The following is a 27,567-nucleotide window of genomic DNA, read 5'->3' on the forward strand; positions in this document are numbered from 1 at the left end:
TCATGTGATGTCACATAGGTGGCTCACGGCCAGTCTGGAGATTGAGCCCTGGCCAAGTGTTGGGGGGGATTCGGTGGCTGGGCCCCCCAGCTTCTCACTTTTCTAAAAGTGTAGAAAGGGTGGTTCACATTCCCAGAAAGGTCTCCCATGTCCTGACAGACACATGGTTTCACGGGGCCAGACCCTGGATGAGTTGGGCAGCCTTGATCCCATGGCCACTCCCACCCCTGAAGACAGGGGAGGCCTGTTGCTGGCCTCTCTGGTTTGCTCAAGGGCCAGTCCCCAGTTAGTCCTAACTTGGGTATCTCCAGGACTGTCTGGGTCAGCTGGGCCCCTGGGTGACTGTACCTCCCAGGAGATGGTGGTCCCTACCAGGCTGGGAAATCTAGTCTCGGTTGGTGTCCCTCTTCTCCCCCCATCTCTTTCCTGCTTTGGTCTCTTCCAACCACTCCTGCTGGTGGGTTCCATCTGCTCAGCTGGGCCCAGAGAAAGAGTGTGACTTATTACCACCTGCTCCAGTTGTCCCCAGAGTGGGGCTGCGCCTGAGCACGGTGGGAGTGATCCTCTTGCTCCTCGACCAGAGCGGTACTCATAGCACGGATGTGTGACTGGATGGGCACATGCTCGCCTGTGCTTTGCACTGTCATGTGGAGCTCTGCTTGCCCCCAATGCATCCGTCCACCGATCACAGCAGGGTTGTCTTTACTTTCCATTTCTTCTTCACAGATATTGTTCTCATTGTCGGAGACCCTCTCATTTCTGAGGCCTGCTTTACAGAGACTCTACTGTGAGGAAAGTTCCTACTTGTTTAACTAGACATGAGTAAACGATTGCAACACAAAAATACCCATGAACATGTATTTGAAAACAGATGAGAGTTTGGAGGACTGGGGGAGCGGTGGGGAAAAAACCCAAATAATTGTCATTTTCAATCACAAATGAGAGGACACAACCCTTTCTTTGGTGATACCTGCTCTCTAGCCATTGCCGGCAACTTTGTTCTTAATATTCACTCTGCACAGGAGATGGATTGGAACAGTGGAAAATCTCCATGCTGAGAGGATTCTAGGTCTTCTTCCCACTAAGTTGTAGCCCCTCTAATGGCCAGGCCTTTGTTACTAAAAGGGGAGTACAAAGTTGGTTTGAAAGAGACCCTTTTGAGGCATCTTTCAGTCCAAGGGCACTAATCCTTAATCATTTCTGGATTTGGGATTGGTCTGTGGACACCATTCTTTTAAACATGTTTACAAAGCCTTCATTATTGGACTCGGTTTAACCTGTATGCACGTGCACGTACAGGCTTAGAATTGAAATGTAATTCATTTTTGATGTCTCCAAAGGTCACTCCTAGTGTTTTCAGTGAAACAGCCAGTGTGTTTCACGTGCGTGGCAAAGTCTTTTTTCTTAAGCGAATTCTTAAGCCTGAGAGTGACATATCGCAGTGGCCTTTGCTAGCGTATGCATGCTGCTGATTACTTCTGTAAAAGGCTTTGGCCGTTGGGTGGGAGGGGAAGGGTAGTGAAGAGAATGCCCAAGGAATCCATAGCTCTGGCTTTCAGCAAAGAGCTGCTATTTATGTGATTTGGTTTAGACACATGTATGTCATGTCGCTTGCATAGGACCATTAGCTAACATTCTTTTTTTTTTTTCAGAGTCACTGAAAGTCCACTAGGATTGAGAGTGTATGGCCTCTGGCTCTTATACTGAGAAAGGGAAATAATTCACAGTGCCTTCTCAGTCCAGTCAGAGAAAGGCAATATAGGAACTCCGGTCTCCAGCATCTTCGGCCTCTCAGTCCTTCAGGGGCCTTGGGCTGCCACTCAGACAGTCTTTGCAAGGAACCTGCCATGCCCAAGCAACGTTGAGAGACATGATCGGTTTTCTCTTCAGTGCTCCAGAGCCCCCCAAGATGACCCCTCTGTGTCACCAGCTTATGAATGGAATCACCATAGTCCTGCCACCCAAGCAGAGCACAGCTGACTCAGGTACCTGTGAGGACCAGTGACCCCCGGGAAAGTGACCCAAGTCATACCTTGCTGCACATTCTCTCTCTCTCTCTCTCTCTCTCTCTCTCTCTCTCTGACACACACACTCAAATACTCACACACACACTCACACACATCCCAACTTTCCTCCTCTCTCACACACACACTCACACTCACAGACAGTGAGTGACAGTCTGGTGGCTGACAAGCTTTCCCGTAGAAAGCTCACCTCAAAAGTAAGAAGAGGCACGACAATAGTCATCCAGCTCAGCGCCATTGTGATGTGCGTCCTTCGCTGTTCTGCAATCATGTCCATCGAGCGCAAGAACAAGACAGACCACACGATGTAGTAGAGGACCACGAGGCAGAGGAAGGACATGAGAATCCACAGGGGGACACAAACCACCTGAGGGGAGGAGAAGAGGAGGATCTGTCTAGACCTTCTGCCCCAGCCTCTGACAGGACGCACCGTAGTCACCTTCCTCTCCAGTTCAGGCAGCACAAGCTGGCACGAGGACAGTCCCACCTCCCAGGACTGTGGTGGGGACAGCATGCGAAGGAAAATGTGGAGCGTGTGCACGACAGGGCCCACCTCCCAGGAAACGTTGTCATCAGTGCCTGTTCCTTCAGGTGACAGCCTCGCATCTGGCCCCACATCCTCTTCTCTTCCTGACAGCCTCCCTCCTTCCCTCCCTCCAGCTCCACATGACTCTGGTGGCTTCACATCTGCCCAAGGAAACGGGTCCCTGCTGTCACCCTGTGCACATACGCATGATATCGCCCCGACATACTTTCTCCACAGGCAACATTTCCCCAACCTGCTGGAGGTGCTTTGACAACACATTTGCCACCATGTTCCCAAGAAACTGCGGATGCCTGGGCTCCTACAGACCCCCATGTCCACCCCTACCAACTTAGTGAGCTGGGCAGATTGACGCTGGGGACGTAACACCACCCGTCCCTGCCACCACGCCAAGGCACATTCTGAGAGTTTTGCTGCCATACCTGAAAGACCTCGTCTCACCCACACTCAGGCCTGCTAGATGCACCCTGGGGACGTCGCCTGCCCAGGCTCTCTTGAGTCATTTTCCTACTGCCTGCCCTGGCCCCTGTCACCACTTCTCATTTATCCCTTTTTCTTTTATTATTTGTCACACAGTAAAATGGCTGTATGCTTTTGGTGTACAGTTCTGTGAATTTTAACACACATCGCCACAGGATGGACATAGAACATTTCTATCACTCTATAACACTTCCTTGTGCTGTCCCTTCATTGTCACAGCGTCACCCCACCATAACCCCTGGCAACCACTGCTCTGTTCTCTATTGCTATACTTTTGTCTCTGTTAGAATGTTGTGCAGACGGAATCACACCGCATGTAAATTTTGACTCAAGTTGTCCCGTGTCCACGTGTTGTCCCTGTCATAGCTGAGTGGTATTCCGTCGCAAGATGACTGCAGCTTGATCATGCAACCATCCAGTGATGGTGGTTCCAGGTCTCGGCTATCACAAATAAGGCTTCTGTAAGCACTCGCACGTGGGCTTTTTTGTTGCTGTGCGTTTTCATTTCCCTAGAGAAAGCTCCCAGGCATGGGACTGCTGGGTCACATGGTCAGCTGTATAAGAAAGTGCCACATTGCTTTACAGATCGACAATATAATTGTCTTCTGACCAGAACTGTAGGAGTGTCCCTGTTCCTCTGCATCCTCCCCAACACGTGGGACTGTCAGTAATTTTAGTTTTGTCTTTCTGACAAATGGGCTGCGGGACCTCGTGATAGGTGGAGTTTGCCTTTCCCTCGGGTAAACTTTTCATGTGCTCATTTGCCACATGCACATCGTCTTTGTGAACTGTCTGTCAAGTCTTGTCAGTTTTTAAATTAGATTTCTCCCTTCTTAGTTTTGAGTTTTTAAGAGTTCTTTGTATGTTTTGGATACAAGTCAATGCTTTTTTTTTTAATTGGTTATGAATATTCATGAGACACAAAGCTGATTGTCACCCCTTGGGCCCAAGATGTGAAGGCCAGATTCATGGTGGCAGCATACTCACTACCACAAATTGCATTTGTACCCCATGTTCCCCACCCAATTATCCCCATCCTCCCTTCCCCTTCCCCTATCCCTCCCAACCCACTTTGTAGCCCAAAGAATGTTCTCTCCCTCTGCAAGTCCAATGCACCACTGTGGTCTTTCTTTCTTTCCTTCTTTCTCTCTTAGCTCCCATATAGGAGTAAGCATATGTAGTATTTATCTGTCTGGGCTTGGCTTATTTCCTTGAGCATAAGTTTCTCCAGGCTCATCCATGTTGTTGCAAATGGGAGAATTTCATTCTTTTTTATGCCTCAGAATTATTCCACGGCATATATGAACCACATTTTCCTTATCCAAAAATCCATAGATGAACATTTAGGTGGGTTTCATGTCTACGCTATTGTAAACAGAGCTGAGACAAACATGGGAGTGCAGGTATCCCTTCAAAATGAAGATTTCCATTCCTTTGGGTATATACCCAGAAGTGGGATTGCTGGATCGTATGAAAGATCAATCTGTAGTTGTTTGAGAAACCTCCATACCCTTTTCCATGGTGGTTATATTAATTTCCAGTCTCTCCAACAGTGTAGGAACATTCCCTTCTCTCTGCACCATCACCAGCATTTCTTATTCACCATCTTTTTGATTATAGTCAGTTTAACTGGGGTGAAGTGGTATCTCAATGAAGTTTTAATTTGCATTTACCTGATGACCAGTGCTGTTAAGCATTTTTTCATGTACCTGTTGGCCATTTGTTTGCCTTCATTTGAAAAATGTCTATTGAGCTCCTTTGCCCATTTTTAAAATTGTTTTAGGGTTTTCAAGATGGCGGCGGCTGCGGCCGCTGGCGCGGAGTAGCTGAGGTGGAAAAGGCAGCCACTGGGCCTCAGGCAGCCGGGAAACTTGTGGGCCTTCCTCTGGCCATCTCTTAAGGGAGGACTGCTGCTGCTGGCCGGTCGTGGGGGCTCAACGCCACTTTGCCCCCGGCAGGAGAGGCTGCCTCATTTACAGGCAACAGCTTTGAAGTGTGGAGCAGGAAAAGAGCTGATTCTAAGCTGCAAAAGCGAGTCTTGAAACAGGGAACACGGCGCCAGGGCTGCTGTGGATGGAGCCAGGATCCCGGAGGCTGGGGCCGCACTGAAGGCGGCCAGCTGCCCTATTCAGGATTCGAGGTTTCAGGCCGGCATTAAAGAAGATTCCTGGGAGCGCCCGAGCGGCGCCGCGACTGAACAGCCCGAGGCGGCAGCGCCGAGAACACGGAAGGCAACAAACCAGAGACAGAGCAAGCGCCCGACCTGGCACAGCACTGTGAGTGATCCCTGGCACAGCTCTGTTCGGGGGGTGGATGCCCACGCGGCTCTCGCCTGCACCACCAGGCCACTCACTGCCACGGTGCTGCCTCCATTTTCCCAGGTGCGGGCAGCTCCGCCCTGCTCGGCCATCACTGAGCCCATTTGCTTGGCCTGGCGGGGGGCTTTCCGGACCCTGCGGCCGGCCTCCTCTCCCACTCCCTCCGCGGTTCTCTGGCGGGGCTGGGGGTGTGGGGAGTCCCGACCAGTGTTGGGAGGGCTAGCAAGTACGGGCGGGCCGACTGTCACTCCACCACACCCTGGACTCCGGCCCCGGTAAACTTCCTGTTACTGGGAGGCAGATACCATCTCTGCGACCACCAGTTTGGAAAAAAGCCTAACGAATTTCTGGTTGGGAATAGTGTGGTAGGAGAGTTCCCAGGTCCGCTTGAACCTGCCGGAGAGCAGGCTGCAGGCGGGCACTAGACTCGGTTTATACCGGGGGGATACAAAGGTGAACAAGACCCGAGAAAGATCTACACAGGCACCCAGAGAGACCGGTCGTCTGTGCCTAGCAGAAACCTGGTAGACTTCCTGGGCGAGGCGGTGCTGAGCAGGGTCTTGAAGGCCCAGCTGATAGACGAGGGGTGCAGAAGACACAGCCCAGCCCAGCACAGTGTGCACAGAGGGGAGAGACGTGCGGCCAGGGAGGCGGAGACTCGACAGAAACCATACACCCGGTGGGGTCGCCACTGCACGATCTAACAGCCTGGGCCAGAACACACGGAACGGGGAGAAGTCCTGTACAGAAAGTGAAAGCTCAACAGAGATCACACACCCTGTGGTACGTGATCCACCAGCCCAGCAGAGTACAAGCTGACCAGAAAGGTGGATCCCCGGAGAAGCCCAAGACCCGAGGCAACCACACACACAAGACACTAGAGGCCAACTGAGCAGTCACGGCGGGAGCCATACCAAATTGGCAACCACAGCAACATCCTAGTTAGTCATTAGTCTCAAACCGGTGGACTGTGAAACCCCCTGCCACAATGAATAAACACCAAAAAAAAAGACACCAGAAATACAAAAAAATCAAGAAAGTACACCACCAAAAGTTAATAAATCTCATACTCTAGATCCTATAGAACAAGAAGCCCTTGAAATAACTGACAAGGAATTTCGAGTGATAATTCTAAGGAAACTGAATGAGATACAAGAAAACTCAGCTAGACATCATGATGAAATGAGGAAAAGTATACAGGATCTGAAAGAGGAAATATACAAGGAAATCAATGTCCTGAAAAAAAATGTAGCAGAACTTGCTGAACTGAAGAAGTTATTCAGCGAAATAAAAAACACAACGGAGAGTTTAACCAGCAGGCTTGTCGAAGTTGAAGAGAGAACCTCTGAACTTGAAGATGGGCTGTTTGAAATAACACAAGCAGACAAAAAGAAAGAAAAAAGAATCAAGGACATGGAAGAAAATCTGAGAGAGATATCAGACAACCTCAAGCGCTCAAATATCCAAGTCATGGGTATTCCAGAAGGGGAGGAAAATGGAGATTCCATTGAAAACATATTCAACAAAATAGTGGCAGAAAACTTCCCAGGTATAGGAAAAATCACAGATCTTCAGATCCAGGAAGCTCAACGATCTCCAAACGTATTCAACCCAAAAAGGCCTTCTCCAAGACATGTCATAGTCAAATTGGCAAAACTCAGAGACAAAGAGAGAATCTTAAAAGCTGCAAGAGAGAAGCGTCAAATCACCTATAAGGGAGCCCCAATCAGGTTAACATCAGACTTTTCATCACAAACCCTAAAAGCTAGAAAGGAATGGGATGATATTTTCAAAATACTAAAAGACAAAGATTGCCAGCCAAGAATACTCTACCCTGCAAGGCTATCCTTCCGAAATGAGGGGCAAATAGTATATTTCTCAGACAAACAAAAACTGCGGGAGTTCACTACCACAAGACCACCCTTACAAGAAATCCTCAAGGGAGTACTGGGTTTGGTTCCTGAAAAATAACTACCACTGCCATAAAAACCTAAGAAAAATCTAAACCTGCTAGTACAATAAAAATGGCATTCATAAAGAGAAAACAAGCTAACAAAAACACTATCTACAACCTAAGGAACCAACAAACAAAGAAACCAGTAAATCAGAAAGCAAGGAACAAAAGACACCTAAGACAACCAAACAACCAATAAAATGCTAGGAATAAATCAACACCTTTCAATAACAACTCTTAATGTTAAAGGCTTAAATTCCCCAATTAAAAGACACAGACTGGCTGACTGGATCAAAAAGCAGGACCCAACTATATGCTGCCTACAAGAGACCCACCTCACCCATAAAGATTCACACAGACTAAGAGTGAAAGGATGGAAAAAGATTTACCATGCAAACAGAAAAGAAAAACGAGCTGGAGTGGCTATTCTTATATCTGACAAAATAGACTTTAAACTAAAAACCATAAAAAGAGACATTGAGGGACACTACTTAATGATAAAAGGACTGATCCATCAAGAAGACATAACAATCATAAATATGTACGCACCCAATGTTGGAGCAGCCAGATTTATAAAACAAACTCTATTAGACCTAAAGAAGGAAATAGACACTAATACCATAATAGCAGGGGACCTGAACACTCCACTGTCAATATTAGACAGATCATCTAGGCAAAGAATCAGTAGAGAAACACAAGATCTAAACAAGACTCTAGACCAATTGGAATTGGCAGATATCTACAGAACATTCCACCCAACAACCTCAGAATATTCATTCTTCTCATCAGCACATGGATCATTCTCCAGGATAGATCACATATTAGGTCACAAATCAAGTCTCAATAAATTCAAAAAAATTGGAATTATCCCATGTATCTTCTCAGACCACAATGGATTAAAACTAGAAATTAATAACAAACGAAACTCTGGAAACTATACAAACACATGGAAATTAAACAGCATTCTACTTAATGACATATGGGTCCAAGAAGAAATCAAGCAGGAAATCAAAAAGTTTATTGAAACTAATGAAAACAATGATACATCATACCAAAACCTGTGGGATACTGCAAAAGCAGTATTGAGGGGAAAATTTATTGCATTAAATGCTCACTTCAGAAGAATGGAAAGATGGCAAGTAAACAACCTAACACTTCACCTTAAAGAACTAGAAAAACAAGAACAATCCAATCCTAAAGTTAGCAGACGGAAAGAAATCATTAAGATCAGAGCAGAACTGAATGAAATTGAAAACCAAAAAACAATTCAAAAGATCAACGAATCAAAAAGTTGGTTTTTTGAAAAGATAAATAAAATTGACAAACCATTAGCCTGGCTAACAAAAAAAAAGAAGAGAGAAGACTCAAATAACAAAAATTAGAAATGAAAAAGGCGATATTACAACTGATTCATCTGAAATACAAGGAATCATTCGAGAATACTATAAACAACTATACGCCAACAAATTTGAAAATCTGGAGGAAATGGATAAATTTCTGGACACACACAAGCTCCCAAAACTGAACCGTGAAGACGTAGAAAATTTGAACAGACCAATAACAATAAAGGAGATTGAAGCTGTTATCAGAAGGCTCCCAACAAAGAAAAGCCCAGGACCAGATGGATTCACAGCAGAATTTTACCAAACATTCAAAGAGGAATTGACACCGATTCTTTACAAACTATTCCAAAAGATTGAAACGGACGCAAATCTCCCAAACTCATTCTATGAAGCAAACATCATCCTGATACCAAAACCAGGTAAAGATATAACCAAAAAAGAAAACTACAGGCCGATATCCTTGATGAATATAGATGCAAAAATCCTCACTAAAATACTAGCAAACAGAATACAGCAACACATACGAAAAATTATTCATCACGATCAAGTGGGATTCATCCCAGGTATGCAAGGTTGGTTCAACATACGCAAATCAATAAATGTGATACACCATATTAATAAACTCAAACACAAGGACCATATGATCATCTCTATAGATGCTGAAAAAGCATTTGATAAAGTTCAGCACTCATTCATGACAAAGACCCTCTATAAGTTAGGTATAGAGGGAAAGTATCTCAACATAATTAAAGCCATATATGCCAAACCCACTGCCAGTATCATCCTGAATGGGGAAAAGCTGAAAGCTTTTCCTTTAAGAACAGGCACTAGACAAGGATGCCCACTCTCACCACTCCTATTCAACATAGTGTTGGAAGTACCAGCCAGAGCAATCAGAGAAGAGAAGGAAATAAAGGGCATCCAGATTGGAAAAGATGAAGTCAAACTGTCCCTGTTTGCAGATGACATGATCCTATATATCGAACAGCCTAAAACCTCTGCAAAAAAACTGTTGGAATTGATAAATGATTTCAGCACAGTAGCAGGATACAAAATCAACACACAAAAATCAGTAGCATTTCTTTTCTCCAATAGTGAACATGCAGAAGGAGAAATCAAGAAAGCCTGCCCATTTACAATAGCCACCAAAAAAATAAAATACTTAGGAATTGAGTTAACCAAGGAGGTGAAAAATCTCTATAATGAGAACTACAAACCACTGCTGAGAGAAATTAGAGAGGATACAAGAAGATGGAAAGATATTCCATGCTCTTGGATTGGAAGAATCAACATAGTGAAAATGTCCATACTACCCAAAGTGATATACAAATTCAATGCAATCCCCATCAAAATTCCAAAGACATTTTTCTCAGAAATGGAAAAAACTATTCAGACATTTATATGGAACAATAAAAGACCACGAATAGCCAAAGCAATGCTGAGCTATAAAAATAAAGCTGGAGGCATAACACTACCTGACTTTAAGCTATACTACAAAGCTATAATAACCAAAACAGTATGGTACTGGCATAAAAACAGACACACTGACCAATGGAATAGAATAGAGAATCCAGAAATCAACCCACACACTTACTGCCATCTGATCTTCGACAAAGGCACCAAGCCTATTCACTGGGGAAGGGACTGCCTCTTCAGCAAGTGGTGCTGGGATAACTGGATATCGATATGCAGGAGAATGAAACTAGATCCATACCTCTCACCGTATACTAAAATCAACTCAAAATGGATTAAGGATTTAAATATACACCCTGAGACAATAAAACTTCTTAAAGAAAACATAGGAGAAACACTTCAGGAAATAGGACTGGGCACAGACTTCATGAATACGACCCCAAAAGCACGGGCAACCAAAGGAAAAATAAACAAATGGGATTATATCAAACTAAAAAGCTTCTGCACAGCAAAAGAAACAATTAAAAGAGTTAAAAGACAACCAACAGAGTGGGAGAAAATATTTGCAAAATATACATCTGACAAAGGATTAATATCCAGAATATATAAGGAACTCAAACAACTTTACAAGAAGAAAACAAGCAACCCAAACAACTTTACAAGAAGAAAACAAGCAACCCAATTAAAAAATGGGCAAAAGAGCTAAGTAGGCATTTCTCTAAGGAAGATATCCAAATGGCCAACAGACATATGAAAAAATGCTCAACATCACTCAGCATCCGGGAAATGCAAATCAAAACCACATTGAGATACCATCTAACCCCAGTTAGGATGGCTAAAATCCAAAAGACTATGAATGATAAATGCTGGCGAGGCTGCGGAGAAAAAGGAACTCTCATACATTGTTAGTGGGACTGCAAAATGGTGCAGCCTCTATGGAAAATGGTATGGAGGTTCCTTAAACAATTGCAAATAGATCTACCATACGACCCAGCCATCCCACTGTTGGGAATATACCCAGAGGAATGGAAATCATCAAGTCGAAGGTATACCTGTTCCCCAATGTTCATCGCAGCACTCTTTACAATAGCCAAGAGTTGGAACCAGCCCAAATGCCCATCATCAGATGAGTGGATACGGAAAATGTGGTACATCTACACAATGGAATACTACTCAGCTATAAAAACGAATGAAATACTGCCATTTGCAACAACATGGATGGACCTTGAGAGAATTATATTAAGTGAAACAAGTCAGGCACAGAAAGAGAAATACCACATGTTCTCACTTATTGGAGGGAGCTAAAAATTAATATATAAATTCACACACACACATACACACACACACACACAAACCGGGGGGGGGGGGGGAAGAAGATATAACAACCACAATTATTTGAAGTTGATACAACAAACAAACAGAAAGGACATTGTTGGGGGGGAGGGGGGGAGGGAGAAGGGAGGGAGGTTTTTGTGATGGGGAGCAATAATCAGCTACAATGTATATCGACAAAATAAAATTAAAAAAAAAATAAATAAAAATAAAAAAAATTGTTTTAGTTGTTTTTTTACTGTATAATTGCTTGAGTTCTTTGTATAGTATGGATATTAACCCCTTGTCAGATGCATAATTAGCAAAAATTACCTCCCACTGTGTAGATTGTCATTTCATTCTGTTGATTGTTTCCTTTTATGTGCAGAAGCTCTTTAGTTTGATATAGTCCTATTTGTTTATTTTTTCTTTTGCTGCTTGTGGTTTCAGGCTCATGTTCATAAAGTCTGTGCCCAGACCTAGTTGCTGAAGTGTTTGACGTATATTTTACCTTAGTAATTTTACAGTTTCATGTCTTATACTTAAGTCTTTAATCCAGTTTCTACAACAAGAACTACAAACCACTTATGAAATTAATTAAAGAAGACACAAAAAGATGGAAAAAAGATATTCCATGCACTTGGATTGGAAGAATTAACGTTGTGAAAATGTCTGTGCTACCCAAAGTGAGCTACAGATGCAGTGCATTCCCCATCAAACAACAATGACATTCTTCACAGACATGGAAAAAAACAATCTTACATTTCATATGGAACAATAAAAGACCCCAAATAGCCAAAGCAATCCTGAGCATAAAAAATAAAGCCAGAGGGATAAAACTACCTGACTTCGAATTATACTACAAAGATATTGTAACCAGAACAGTATGGTACTGGTATAAAAATAGAAATTCAGACTAGTGGAGCAGAATTGAGAACCCAGTAATCACCCCTCAGGCTTACAGACATCAGATATGGGACATAGGCATCAAAAATCTACGCAGGGGGGAAAAAAATGCCTCTTCCACAAGTCGTGCTGGGAAATCTGGTTATCCATATGCAGAAGAATGCAACCAGATATGTACCTCTCACCATACACTAATATGAATTCAAGTCAATGTTTTCATGTGTGCTTTGCAAATATTTTCCCCTGATCTGTGGCCTGTCTTTTCGTTCATTTCATTTTAATTCTGAGCAAGTGCAAACTTCTGATTTCTTTCTTTTATGAACTATAGAATTGGTGCCACTTTTTGGAACATCTTTTTATTGAAACATAATTGATTATACATGTGTGTGGGATACAGATTTGAATATGATTACCTGTGTACAGTATGTGGTGATCAAATCTGGGTAATGAGTATTCTCACATTTACAAAACGTAACCAGTCTTTGTGACCCTTAGCCAATTTCTTGCTGTTACTCTCCTGTCCCCCTCTCCCACCACTAATAACCACAGTTCTGTTCTTTTTTGAAAGTTCAACATATTATTATTGTTGTTTCTATCTTTTCTTTCTTTTATTTTTTAGCTCCCACTTATGAGTGAGGACATGTGATATTTCTCTTTCTGTGCTTGGTTTATTTCACGTAACATAATTTTCTCTACGTTCATCCATGTTGCTGTGAATGGCAGAATTCCATCCCTTTTTATGGCCAAGTAATATTACGTTTAGTATATGTACCACATTTTCGTTATCCAATCATCTGTCAATGGACATCTAGGTTGGTTTCAACTATAGGTTACTGTAAATAGAGCTGTGATAAACATGAGAGTGCAGGTATCGCTTCGACATGATGGTTTCCATTCCTTTGGGTGTATATGCAATAGTGTGATTGCTGGATCGTATGGCAGTTCAATCTGTAGTTGTTTGAGGAACCTCCTAAGTATTTTCCATAATGTATGCACTAATTTACATTTGCAGGTGCCATTTCTTTGAACTCTTCATGCAATTGCATGCCCCAAAGATTTTTCCTATGTTTCCTTCTAAGAGTCCTATAGTTTTATATTTTACTTTTAGATCTATGATTTGAGTTGTATTTGACTTTTTAATCCTCCTGATTCATTTGGAGTTCTTGTTTGCAGGTTTTGCTCAAGAGTCTCTTCTGCACAGCATGTCTTCCCCCTTCCAAAGCACATCTGTGATGATGCACTCATTTCTTGGAGTTTCCTTCCTGGGTGGAATGTCAGTGATTTTAACAGCTTTAATTGCTCTCTCTCCTACTCAGTAAGGAAAATGTGCAATCAGACTGCTTCATCCACTGAGAGCTGCACAGCACTGAGGGTGGAATAATCCCTCTGCTCACTTGCAGAAAACTCTGAAAATTCCTAATCTTTCTCTTTTTCTTGCTGATTGTACCTTATACTAAAAGTTTGGTCTTATGTGGATTTCTTTCGTCCATGTCAGAATAGAAAGTTTTGAACCCAATTATCATTCTCCAGATACAGCACCTTGAAGATGTAGGATAGGTGCCTGAAGAATATTTCTGATTATGAAAGTTTCATCCAAGCCTTTGGGCAGAAGTGATAAATCTTCTCTTTACTTTAATATTAGAGTCTACTTATGTTCCCTTATTTTCTTCCCTGCCTTCAAGTGAATATCTGCTTTTTAACTATAGTTATTTTCATTTCTTTTTAAAGGTAAACTGGGTTTAACACTCAAAATGTCACGTGTGTATCTAATAACAGAAACCAAAACACTGGCATGACCTCACCTCCCACAGGCAATGTAACTTTTCTGCCTTTGTTCTCAGTTTTCTTTCTATGCATTTAACAGTTGAAACCATCCTTAGCTTGCCATTCATCAATCTATCCTTTCTATCCACAGATGACTTTAACCAAACACTCATTAACTGAAGTCACAGTTCAGAAGTCTGACGTAGATCCCTCCCCTGGCAAAAGTGTAAATTTGTACAGCTTTTTGAAAAGCAAGTTGGTAGTGCAATATATATACTTAAGAATCTCAAAACGTCCATACCCTAGTAATACTGTTTCTGGAGTTTTTACTCAGAAAACAATTTTAAAAAATCAGGCCAAGATTTTTAGGCACAAAAATATACACCGCAGCATGACTGAAAATCACAGAACACTGACAACAGCCAAAATACTGAGAAAGAGTTGGTTTGATAAATGCATTTGAAGAATATTTTGCATCACATGAACTTTAAAAGTCATTTTTATAACGACCTTTTTTTTTTTTTTTTTTTTTTTTTTTGTCTTTTTTGTGACCCGCACTCAGCCAGTGAGTGCACCGGCCATTCCCATATAGGATCTGAACCCGCGGCGGGAGCATCAACACGCTCCCAGCGCTGCACTCTCCCGAGTGCGCCACGGGCTCGGCCCAACGACCTTTTTTTTCAACATGGGAAAATGCTTGTTATAAAATGTTAAAACAAAAAAGCAGAACACACAATTATACACACAGTATGATCCCAACTATTTGTATAAAACAAGGAAATAAAATCACTAACCATATTATCTCCTAGTGGTGGGATTATGGGTAATTATTAGTCTATTACCTAGGCTTCTCTGTCCTTTCCAAGTTTTCTATAATAAACATAAATTACTTTTGTAATAAAAAAGAAAAGTTTATTTAAGTATTTAAAAAGTTACATACAAGCCAGGACCAGTGGATGATCTTGTCCAGTCTTAAGGCAATGAATATAAATTGGACAATGTTGACAGAACACAGGATTTCTAACTAAAAATGAAGAGAAGAGTCAGTTAAACCAAGTAAAAGTTGTATTCCATACTTCAGTTATTTGATGAACAATAAAAGGCAATGCAAATTTTAATACAGCAAAAACTTTTATTACATTGCACTTGAAACTCCTGATTTTTGGCACCAGAGGAGCACAGCGATGTTCTGCTGTGGAGAAACGTGCCCAGCTTCCTGCCTGGCCCTTCCACTCAATGCTGCCCTTCCCCTTCTGCTGCTCAAGGCCTCAGCCTGCCTGCCCACCTGATGACCTTGTTTCCAAGTTTAGAGAAAAATGAGGCAATTTGCCATGGGCACTCCAATGTTCCTTCCTGCCCCTACCTACAATCATCTTGACTTGTAACCACCCTGCTTCTCATACCTAGGCCTGGGACCTGTGTCCTACCCCTTCCTTTGGGGCTCCTTGAGGACCTGTCACATCGAGGCATCAATTACAGATTCTTTACTGCATCTTTAACACGGCCTATTCCACTGATCCTTCCCAGCAGCACAGAAACAAGTTAACTCCTTCTGATTAAAAAGAAAACCCCCGAACCAAATAAACCCACCCCTCCCTGATCCAGTACCCTTCTTAGCCTGAAGTTCCTCTACCTGTAGCAACCAAGCTTTGCGATAGCAATGATACTGAAGCCCCTCTTGTTTCACTGCCGTTCCAAGCTGCCCCACTGTGATGTGGCCTCTATCTCAGGAGAACCGGGAAACTGCTTCCACCAAGGTCACCAATAACTAGGGGTAGCGGAACGCTTTATTCACATCTTCCTGGGAGTCTTTGCAGACTCTGATAGTGCTGACAGCTCCTTTCTTGTAACCCTCCTTCTGGGCTTCTAGGGTCCCATCATGCAGTCTTGCCCTCTTCCTGGTGCTCTGACATTTCCATCTCAGCTTCTTTTTCCTCTGCTTAAATCGCGATGCTCCCCACTAGAGACACATGAACACAAACACACACACCTTCGCTCACTCACTCTACCCTGGCGACGGGAGCGAAGAACTGTGAGCCACACCCCTGGCTGGCATTACCTCCTAGTGCTTGGTTCTCAAATTCATGTCCCACTTAAGTCTTCTTGCTAAGCACTAGACCCAGCTGTGCAGGTGCTACATGGTTCTGCTAGAGGATTTTCAAATTAAGCCAGTTCCAAACTAAGTTCATCATCCCTTTTTCCTTGAAGCCCACTGTCCCTCCCTTTTCTGTAGCTTCCCGTACTACTGTAGGCACCACAGCGGCTTCAGTCCCCAAACTGTGAATGCAGGAATCACCCTACACTATTTTTCCCACATGCTCATGTTCAGTCACCAAGTCCTGTCCATTCTACCATGCCAAGTCCTCTTGAATCCCTGGGGACTATCCTACCTAGTCAGGCCCTCCTCCTCACCAACCCCCAACCACCTCAACAGCCCTCTTGCTGGCCTTGCTGCCTGCGGTCGTGATGGCCCTTTGCTCCCACATGCCCTCCAGGCTGCTGTGCATTGTGGTGGCAGTACTCACTGCTGCCTTGTCTACAGAATGAAAATCTGTGACCTGGCCCAGAGCTTCCCCTGCGTTCTCAGTTTGCAGGGCATTTAGAGACTCAATAATTCTTCCACAGACACCTAGGCCAAAAGAAATACCTAATAGTTCCACTGATTTAAGTAATTTGTCCTAAACACAGCAAATAGTTCTGTCCTAAGTAGCCATTTGAAAACATAATTCACATAAATCAAAAGAAACATATAACTTTTCTTCATTCTTAAATAACCACAACTAACACCTAGTGGCACTTCCACTCTTGTTACCTCTTCTTACCTGAATTTTCACACAGCACTAGGTTTCAATCACAGCAACTGCCGATCACCCAGCTTCTTAAAGATAGGACATCACCAAAAGGAAGGTAGTGTGACCTAATGGTAAGACTGTAAACTATTTCGAGCTAGCAGTTTGTATGGTGTCCCAACAAATGTCAAGCATCACTGTTTTCTTCAAAATGTCCACTATCTCCTGGTGCACCGTGAGTTCACTAGGGGGCCTGGCGTACCTGAGCGCATGCTCTGAGGGCTGAGGATGTGGCCCCTATCCAGCCCAATCCCTTGGTAGAGGCTCCGTTCCTTTTGCCCCAATCCAACAGTATCCTCCGTTCTCCACCTTATGCCCCAGTGAAATCTGAACCACATGGAGTCCACTCGGCAGTTGTGTTTTCTCCTGCCTCTACGCCTTAGTGTGCCTGAAAAGTGCTGTCTCTTCCCCTCTCACCATAGGGCTCCCTGGCAGATCCCAACACTTCTTTCACATCTCTGTGCAGAGCCGACCCTCAATCGGCACGTCCCCAACGAAGGTACTCCTCCTGAGACACAAGACCCAAGAGGGAGCTCAGCTCCTGCATGTCGTTTCTTCCCATAGGTAGGAGTGCCAAGAGGATGAATATACCAAAGACCTACTGTCTGTCGCTCATGCCCAATGCAGTCCTAGCCCTTGTGTATGCTGTTGCTTTCTAAAAAATAAAGTTCCACATTTTTACAGTTTCCTTTAACTTTGTTCTCAGCCTCCATGCAACAGCATCCGGGTAACTATCAGTGCTGCTCAGCCTCGGCAACACTGCTCCCTCTGGGGGAGGCTAGGAAACACGTAGGAGCACCTTCGGATGTCACAAAGACCCGGGGGACAGCACCTTCACTAGGATTTAGTGGGCAGGGGTCAGGAATAAGTGTCCTGCAATGCACAGGACAGTCCTGTTCAACAACAAATTTCCTATTCAAATGCCAATAGCACAGCTCCCTCCCCTACTGAGAAACATGGATGCAAATGTGTATTACCTAGAACGTGTTGATTTCCTTGATTTTGTTTAATGTAAGTTTTTGTGATGACTTCCAATGCTTGGTTTTACTTCCTTTGCTCAGGTAATAGAAAAAAAACATGCAAAGCAACACAGGCGTAAAGTATAAAGTGTATGACTAGGTGGAACGGTGCCTTTCACCAATATTGGGACTGCCGATTGGGAGGAAGGTGGATGAGGAGTCTGGAGCTGACGCGCGAGGTCGGAAATAGGGCTTGAGGAAGCAACAGCGCTTCTGTGGCAGTTGAAGCAGGAATGGAAACATGATCATTCAGAGAAAGCATGTGCAGTGAGGATAGAAAATGCCCAAGACTGGACACTGAGAAAGAGCGACTTGTAAGGAGTGGGTGGAGGAAGAACACAACGAAGGAGCTGAAGACAAGGTGGCCAGAGGGTCAAAAGACCAGAAATGAGGGCAGTCTCGGTCGTTTCAAGAAACGCTCAACAGTACCAGGAGGAACAGAGTGGCCAATGGTCAGAACTGATGAGGACTAAAGAGGCCCGTGGGACTCGGCCAGAGGAGTTTGTGCCAGGTTCCGGGAGTGCAGGGGGCTTTGCAAGGACCGAGGGAAGGAATAAGGAAGTGGGGAAGGAACAGCACTGTTTCAAGGAGCTGTTTTGGGCATGGAATGAAAAAGCACAATGGCTAGACAGGGTTGGGAGGGGTTTGCTGCTGCTGTTTTGTTTTCTCTTTCAGATGAGAGAGGCCAGAGCCACTGGATCAGGTGTGGCTAAGTCAGTCCGGAGCGAATGCTGAGAGGGGATAGGGGCTGAAGCACAAGTGAGACTAGCTGTCCCCAGGAGGGAGGACTCACCGGGAGGACGGAGAACAGGGAGGACTTTAAGAGGGGCAAAGGTTTCAAGTGGCTGCTGGGGAACAGGAGCACCATGCGAATAGAGACAGATGGGTAACGGCTGCCCGGGCACGGGAGAGTCCAACTCGACACTTCTCAGTCCTGCTCTCATTACTGCCCTCCCCCGCCGCACGCCAAGAAGCCTGGGCAGACATTTTCTTCCTAATTGTGCACCCCTGTCCCCATGAAATAGTAATACTACAGATGCTTTGTACATAATGTACTGTATACATATTGGTGCTTTATTCATGAAAAGAACGAGAGTTTTCCCCATCCCAAACCAATCTGCACCCCATGGGAGGCTGGGTGCTACTGCTCCGTTGAGAATGCCTGGTCTGGCTGAAGTGGAGACCGTCAACCTGGGGTGGTTCAGTCCACAGGTCACACGACTTTCTTCAGCAGTCCCCAGCAAGCAGCCAGAGGGGAGCAGTGCCAAAGAGAAGTGGCTGGATCACTGAAGGCTTAGGGAATGCAGGGACGGATAAAGTGGGCCACTGGAGTCCACAATCCACCCCTACCTCCCAGCCACAGCCACGACTGGCCTTTCCGCCAGCACCAGAGTTGGGAACCTCCCCCATGTTCACGGCCAAGCCCTTTCTGGCACTCTGGGTCCCATTCCCTCTGGGTCACACAGGGCCTTGCTCCACTACTGTCCCTTTCTCTGACTACCTTTTCCTCAAGCCTACACCTGGGGTCAAGGCTCACATGAGCGACATACACTCTGGCTCCTATGTGCCCTTCCAACCCAACTACAGTCTCCTTCCTTCACTCTTTATCCTCATGGCTCGAAACAAGGCATCTAGAGTCTCCAGCTCTCCCTCAACCAGTTAGTACACAGTGTTGGGCCCTCAGCTTCTGTGAAGTTAAATGCCTGACTTTGGAATCAGGCTGACTGAAATAGAATCCTGGCCCTGGCCCTTAAAGTGTGGCCATGAACCAATTATTTACCCTCTCTGGAAAGCGAATGCACCTACCTCACAGGGTTGTTCTAAATATTTAATTAGATACCCCTGTTGTGAGGTGCCTAGCACAATGCCTAGCACAAAGCGAGTGCTCAGTAAATGTTACCTGCACTTATTTTCATTACTCTAGTATTAGTATTACTAGTCCTGGTATTTTATTCATCTGTGTATCCCCTGTGCTTAGGCAAAAAGGCCTACAGTGGCATACAGTGAATACCAGATAAATGATTATCGAATGAATACACAAACGTGTGGACACATCAGGATAAGCTCACCATAGAGCACCTGAGGTGCAAGATCATGAGGTCTGAGTTGCTGAGATAGTTAGTTTTATGTGTCAGCTTGGCTGGGCTATGGTATCCAGTTATATAATCAAACATCAGGCTAGGGGTCACTGTGAAGGGACTGACATTCAATAAGGGAGATCACCCTTCATAATGTGGATGGATGGGCCTCATCCAATCAGTTGAAAGCTGTAAAAGCAAAGACTGAGGTTTCCTGCAGAGGAAGACTTTCTGCCTCAGGACTGCAGCCTCAACTCATGCCCGGTCTCCAGGCTGCCTGCCTGCCCTATAGATATCAGACTTGCCAGCTCCCACAGTCATGTGAGCCAGTTCCTTAAAAGAAATCTCTTTGTACCCACACCTTCATTTACCCTATTAGTTCTGTTTCTCTGCAGAAGCCTGACTGACACAGGTGGATAGGGAAAGATGTGAAGCTGGGAGAAGGCTGATGGCCTGGGTGAAAAAGCCAGTACAGAAAGAAACAATTATTTCCATTCTCTTTTGTTTCCCAGTATCCCATGATCTAGAGTTAATGATCAACCTCTTCCTACCAAAGGCATAAAACTGACATTAGAATAACTGACCAAAAGATTTTATTTTTGAAAAATTTCTTAAACATATGAGATCTCACCTCTAGTGACCTGTCATGTCGAAAGCCCCAAACACAAGCTGCAACAGACACCGGGGAAACAAAGAACAGTGGCATGAAGACCAGAAGCCAGAAGTGGCTTCCTCTCTCCATCCTGTCACAGACCAGAACTTCAAACATCAACAGCAGCAAGTGGATGCCCACTGCAATTAACATGGCTTTAAACTCCACACACGTTTCTCCTTCTGTTCTAAAATGGGACAGAAGAACATGAAGAAGGAGAAAAAAACACCCTCAGTTCAGAACCTCCATTATAAGCAAGCAGTTCAGGGCAAATACCAACTTATGTTGATCCTTTGAATTTTACTCGTAAATTTGACAAAAAGGCACAGAGAAAAGAGGTAGAAAGCTCACTTAAGCCTAGCTGTCAATAGGCAATCCTTCAAACATCAAAGAATTACTATCTGACAACAAATGAACATTATAACCAAGCCAGATTTTAATGTTTTCACTGCATAAGAATATTCTCAGAAAGAAGCAGTTATTATTTACCTGCCAATGTACATATACACTTGTGTTCATAAAGTTAGTTCAACCACAAGAGTTAGCTCCCACATTATTCAGGCTGATTGCTTCTAATGCTAAAAACTTGCAAAAATCCCTTAGGTCTTATGATCGTCATCTCTCAACAAATTAAAAATCATGTAAACCACATTTCATGCAATAGTACAAAAATAACTAACTTATGAAAAAGTGGGGGTCATAGTTCAATAAGAAATAGTATCTATCGTTTAGTACTATTTTAAAATGCAAATACAGGTGGAGTATCCTTTATCCCAAATGCTTGGGACCAGAAGCATTTTGGGTTTCAGATCTTTTTTTTGCATATTGGAGTATTTGCATTACACTTACCAGTTGAGCATACCTAATCTAAAAATCCAAAATGCTCCAATAAGCATTTCCTTTGAGCATGACCTTTGAGCATCATGTCAGCCCTCAAAAAGTTTCAGATTTTGAAGAATTTTGGATCTAGGATTAGAAATGCTCAACCTGTAAAAAGTATAAATGCGTTTTTATTTTCCTTTCTATTTCATTAGGATGAATTAACACCTGCAGATGAAAGAGAAAGAACAAGAGTTAAAACTATTCTCAAACAAAATCAGTTTCATTAGCTGTTTAAGTATCATGCATAAATTTCATAGATTAACAGTTTAAATATGATAAGACTGCTAATCAGGAAAACGCATTATAATGCATTTGAAAGAACTACAATGTTCCTTCAAAACACAGATGAATATTTATGATATGCATGTCTTGTTGGTGATAAATACACCTGAGTGTAGAACACAGAGAAAATGAGGTCAGAGATTATTCCTGTAGGACCCAACAGCATTGCACTGGTTGATGTTAACACTAGAATGACCATGTCTGTATGTTCCATACATTAGACCACATACACAATTCCTTTCCTTCCTTGAAAAATCTTACATCAAACCAACGAAGAAAAGTTTACATAGCTTCTAAATATCAAGCAGCGGGACCTAAAATCTTTAACTTTTTATTCTTGAGGAGCAAATATTAGATACCTGAAAACATGAAAAAGAAAAAATGTGCAGCCACCCTGGTAACCAATCTCTTAAAGAAATAATATAAGAACTTTAACATAGCTACACGTGAATGGCCCTCATCTGCCAAGGCTGTCTGTGTGGCTAGTTTAAAGTTTTTAGATATGTATGTGATACATAATTTACACAATCTAAATCTTAAATTATTTTTAATGTTAATAACCAAGAATTTAAAAAGTTGAGGTGGTCCCAACTTGTACCTTTTTCCGACATGAGCAGCTGCATGTATCTCCCTTTTCACTCCGCACCTGCCTACTGAGCATTCCTTCTCTCCCCATCTCCCTGGGAAAGGTTTAGAACAGCCTCCCACTTTCAAGTCCCCCCTTTTCCTTTCTGTAATTCCAATTTCTGTGAGAGAGAAGGGATAAGGGAAAGCCTCTCCCACGTCCCAGACACAGCAGGCTGCACCCTAGAGTGAGCCAACTCCCAGGAATTTGGACCAGCTGAGGCATCCAAGAAGAAGAGCTTGGGGGTGGTGGAGAAGCTAAAAGTTACCCCTCTCCCTGCCCCCCAAAACTCTGCTTTCCTTCTCAGCATCTGGCCCTCGACTTTCCTCATTCCCTAGCCCCTGGCTCAGGGACTCAAGTTATGTCCCCTTGCTAACAGTCGTAAAGCCCCACGACTGAGAGGATGGGACAAGGGAAGCCCCAGTTCCAAAAAGGAATTGGAGAAAGAGAGACCCGTGATGACCAAAGCTAGAACTGTGAATGTCTTCTCCTAACAACAGGGTAGTTTCGTGCTTCTTAGTCTAGTATAACACAACAGTTCTGCACTTTGGGTACATTTTGTATTATATAGGCATGTGTGGACTAGCTGGGAACTTCATCACCCTAAATAACACTGCTTTGTAAGGATATACATATCAAACACCTAATTTTTAGAAACGTAGAAGAGATTTCAGGTTGCCTGTACTATACGTCTTATAAAACCCCAGATAGGTAGAAAAGGAAAGAGTCCTCACTTTATCAAAAGTGAGAAAAACCAAGATATTGCTCCCTTAGGATGGAGACCAACAGATTTTATAAAGCAGTATTACCGATATTGAGGATTTCGTGCCCAGACTCCACTTCCAACTGAGGCTCCAGCAATGACCATTAACTTCCACAGCCATATTGGAGCAAAGACAGCCCAGTAACTCCACTGAATGATGCCATCCAGACGAAGGGCCAGTAGCACAGAGAACAGCAGAAGACAGGCGTAGATGAGGAATTTGCTAGGAGAAAAGTAAACTGATTAAAGAGGGTTCACTTTGACAAACATGTGATATTGAAATGCAGAGTAATAACAGCATTATTTTTCAGCACATAAAAAGAGTCACTAATTTAAGAATCATTTATTCAAAATTCTTATATAGCAGACATACTGTGTTGAGGATAAAGGAAACATAAAGAAAACTAAAATAAGTGTCCTGCTTTCTAGGACTTTCTAGGAGGACGGACTCCACACAGAAACATACAGTTATAACATGTTGATTGTAATGGTGCGATGGAAGCTGGGAAGAGGAAATATGGACTCTGTCTGAGGCACTGGGAAACAGGTGGTGACCCTGAAGCTGGTTCCGGAGGAAATGAGGAAAGCCACCAGGCAGGAAAGGGAGTGACATGACGAAGCATTCAAGGCAGAAGGAATGAGCCGCACCAGGACACGGAGACTGGAAAAGCTTGACATGTTCAGGATATGGTACTGGTCCAGTTCTGTCACTGACTATTTGACTGTATTTTTAAAAAGCCGGACATCTGCCATGTTCATATGGCATGTACATTTTAGTACACATGTAGTCATCTCGGTATCTGCAGGGGGACTGGTTCCATGACCTCCTGTGGATTCCAAAATCTGAGGATGCTTAGGTCCCTGATAAAAATTGGCATAGTATTTGCCCATAACCTATGCATGTACTCCTGTACACTTTAAATAATCTCTAGATTAATTATAATACCTAATATAGTATAAATGCTATGAACATAGTTGTAATGATCTTTTTTAAATTATATTACTCTTTATTGTTGTATTGTAATATTTATTTATTTATTTTTCAAATATTTTCAACCTGTGATAGGTTGAATCTGCAGATGAGAAACCCACATATGGAGGGCAGATGACTGTATACAGGAGGATGTGTGTATGTTATGTGCAAATACTATGCCATTTTATATAACAGACTTGAGCATCTGCGGATTTTGGTATCTGCAGGGTGGTCCTGGAACCAATCTAGATTACTTATAATACCTAATACAAAATAAATGCCACAAAATAGCTGTTATATTGTATGAATTTTTATTTGAATATTTTGTTGCATTTTTCTTTTATTACATTTTTGTGAATATTTTCGATCTGCACTTGGGTGAATCTGCAGTTGCGGAACCCACAGATACAGAGAGCCAACTGTATTGTACTTTTCGTGACAGAATAAATTATGTTCACACAGGCACACATGCACAAACTACACACACACACACACACACTCCTATCTCACATAAAAAGGAATTAATGTAGAGGCTGTCCTTGAAATATTAATCAGAAACTATATTGTTGAGGATGTCGACTTCCAGCCTTGATATAATAACAGGAATAGGATTTACCTTCCCACCTTAAACGAGAAACTGGACAAAATATACAAAACAGTTTTCCGACACTGTACAACAGGCAGTGAAGGACAGGGAGGGAGGGAGGAAGCAAAGAAGGAAACAAAGGAGATAAGCCTCACTACTGCCCCAGTTAACTTGCTGGAGATAGTTTCCAGGATGCAGCAAGAAGGTAGCTAAAACACAACCCTGTCAAATAATTACATTAAAAGCACATGGAATAAATACCAATTTAAAGACAAAGATTATCAGATTGGATAAATAAGCAAGACAACTATATGCTGTCTGTAAGGACCTTATTTTATCTATAAAGTCACAGATAGATTAAAAGCAAAAGAATGAAAAAAGTTATACTACACCAACACTAACCAAAATAGGTGGATTGAGTATATCAATATCTGTTTTAGTCTTCTACCGCTGCTGTAACAAATCACCACAAATTTAGCAGCTTATAACAATGCAAATTTATTATCACACAATTCTGTATGACAGAAGGCCAGATGGGCTTGTTTCAGTGTAAGCATCTCATATGGCTGAAATCAAGATATCCGTTGGCACACCTCTTATCAGAAGACTCTGTCCAGAATCTCTTCCAAGCTCATTCAGGTTGTTGGCAGAATCCAGTTTCTTATTGCTGGCTGTAGGACTGAAGTCCTTGTTTCTTTGCTGGCTGTTAGCTAGGGGTGGCCCTTAGATACTAGAGAGTTCTTTTGGGTCCTTGCACATAGGCCCTTATACCTCAAAGCCAGCAACAACTATATCAAATCTTTCCCATGCTTGGGATGTTTTTGACTTCTTCCCTCTCTCTCGTGCTCTCAGTCAGAGACAGTTCTCTGCTTTTCAGTGTTCATATGGTTAGACTGGATCCACCTGAATAAACAAGGCTAGTATCCCTATTTTAAGGCCCAGTGGTAGGCAAAATTGTAAAGATGTTTCCCAAGATTCCTGTCTTGGAAATTCAATCAAACACTGATTTAGGTACTATTGTGAACGGACTTTTCAGATGAAATTAAGGTTACTAATCAGATGACCTTAAAACAGGGGGACTAACATCTCACCCCAGTTACACTGGCTATTATTAAAAAGACAGAATAACAAATGCTAGAAAGGATGTGCAGAAAGGGGAACTCTCCTACACTGTTGGTGGGACTGTAAAGTAGTAGAGCTATCATGGAACACACACACACACACACACACACACACACACGATGGAGGTCTCTCAAACAACTACAGATAGAACTGCCATATGATCCAGCAATCCAAATGCTGGGTAAATACCCAAAGAAATGGAAATCATTATGTTGAAGAGATACCTGCCCTCCCATGTTTATTGCAGCTCTATTTACAATAGCCAAGCTATGGATCCAACTGAAATGTCCATCAACAGATGACTGGATAAGGGAAATGTGGTATTTACACACAATGGAGTACTGCTCTGCCATAAAAAAGAATGCAATTCTGCCATTCGCAGCAACATGGATGAACTTAGAGAATATTATGTTAAGTGAAATAAGCCAGGCACAGAAAGAGAAATACTCCATGTCCTCACTCATAAGTGGGGGATAAAATAAAGAAAGAAAGAAAAGAAAGAAAGAATAAGAAAGAAACAAAGAAAGAAAGAAAGAAAGAGAATCACAAAAATACATTCAGCCTCAAAAAAAGAAAAAAGAGAAGAGAACTGTGGTTATTAGAGGCAGGGAAAGGGGGATAGGGTGCAGGTTTAGTGAGAAAATACTTAGGGGCCACAAAGATTATGTTTTGTAAACATGAGTATACTAATTATCATGATTTGATCACCACATATTGTACACATGTATTGATATTCAATTCTGTATCACACAATTATATATAATCAATTATGTCTCATTTAAAAAAACTGTCAAAGAAACAACAAACAACAGCAACAACCAAAAAAAAAAAAAAAAAAGGGAAATTGTCCTTGATTATCCAGATGAGCCAAATGTAATCAGAGAAGCCCTTAAAAGAAAAATAAGAAGGCAGAAGAATAAGAGAGATGTGGTGGAAGAGGAAAGACGAGGCATAATGGGAAGTCAGAGAGATTCCAAACATGAGAAGGTCTGAACCTACCGTTGCTGGATTTGAAGACAGAGAAAAGGAACCCTGAGCCAAGAAAGGCAAGCAGCCTCCAGAAGTAGAGAATAACTCCTGGCTGAGAGCCAGCAACGAAATGCAGGCCTCAGCTCTATAACCGCTGGGAACTAAATTGTGACAATAGCCCAAATGAGTTTGGAAGCAGATTAATCCCCAGAGCCTCCAGAAAGGAATACAGCCCTGCTAACACTTTAATTTCACCCTTGTCAGAATCTAAGTACAAGACCCAACTGAGCCATACTATACCTGGAGACTTCTGACCTAAAGAACAGTGAGATAATGATTCTGTGTAGCTTTAAGACACTAACTTTGTGGTAATTTGTCATGGTAACAAGAGAAACTAATGCTGTAACCTTAAATATATCTGCAAGGTCCACTTTGCCATGCAATATAACACTTACGCAGATTCCAGGAATTAGGGTTGAGATACCTTTGGGGGCCATTCTGCCTACTAAAGCATAAGACAAAGTATATTTTGAACAAGGAATCTTACCTGGGACAAACAGAGGCAGTTCATAATGATAAAGGAGTCAATTTGTCAAGAGGATATAGCAATCATAAACGTTTATATACCTAATAAAGCTTCAAAATGCATGTAGAAAATATTAATCAAACCAAAAGGAGAAACAGAAAAATCCACAATTATAACTGGTAAT

General features: G+C 42.8%; 1 protein-coding gene across 1 annotated transcript; it reads right to left on the minus strand.

Annotated features, from left to right (window-relative positions):
• On the minus strand, positions 1-27,354 carry LOC134368540 (transmembrane protein 185A-like). Its single transcript, XM_063084976.1, has 6 exons — positions 27,342-27,354; positions 23,254-23,446; positions 20,635-20,842; positions 14,998-15,081; positions 2,215-2,391; positions 1-102 (listed from the first exon to the last, which is right to left on the minus strand). The coding sequence occupies exons 1-6, from the start codon at positions 27,352-27,354 to the stop codon at positions 1-3; spliced, it is 777 nt and encodes a 258-aa protein (XP_062941046.1).
• Positions 27,355-27,567: the final 213 nt, after the last annotated feature.

Source organism: Cynocephalus volans, chromosome X, assembly GCF_027409185.1.
Source record: "Cynocephalus volans isolate mCynVol1 chromosome X, mCynVol1.pri, whole genome shotgun sequence".
NCBI lineage: Eukaryota > Metazoa > Chordata > Mammalia > Dermoptera > Cynocephalidae > Cynocephalus > Cynocephalus volans.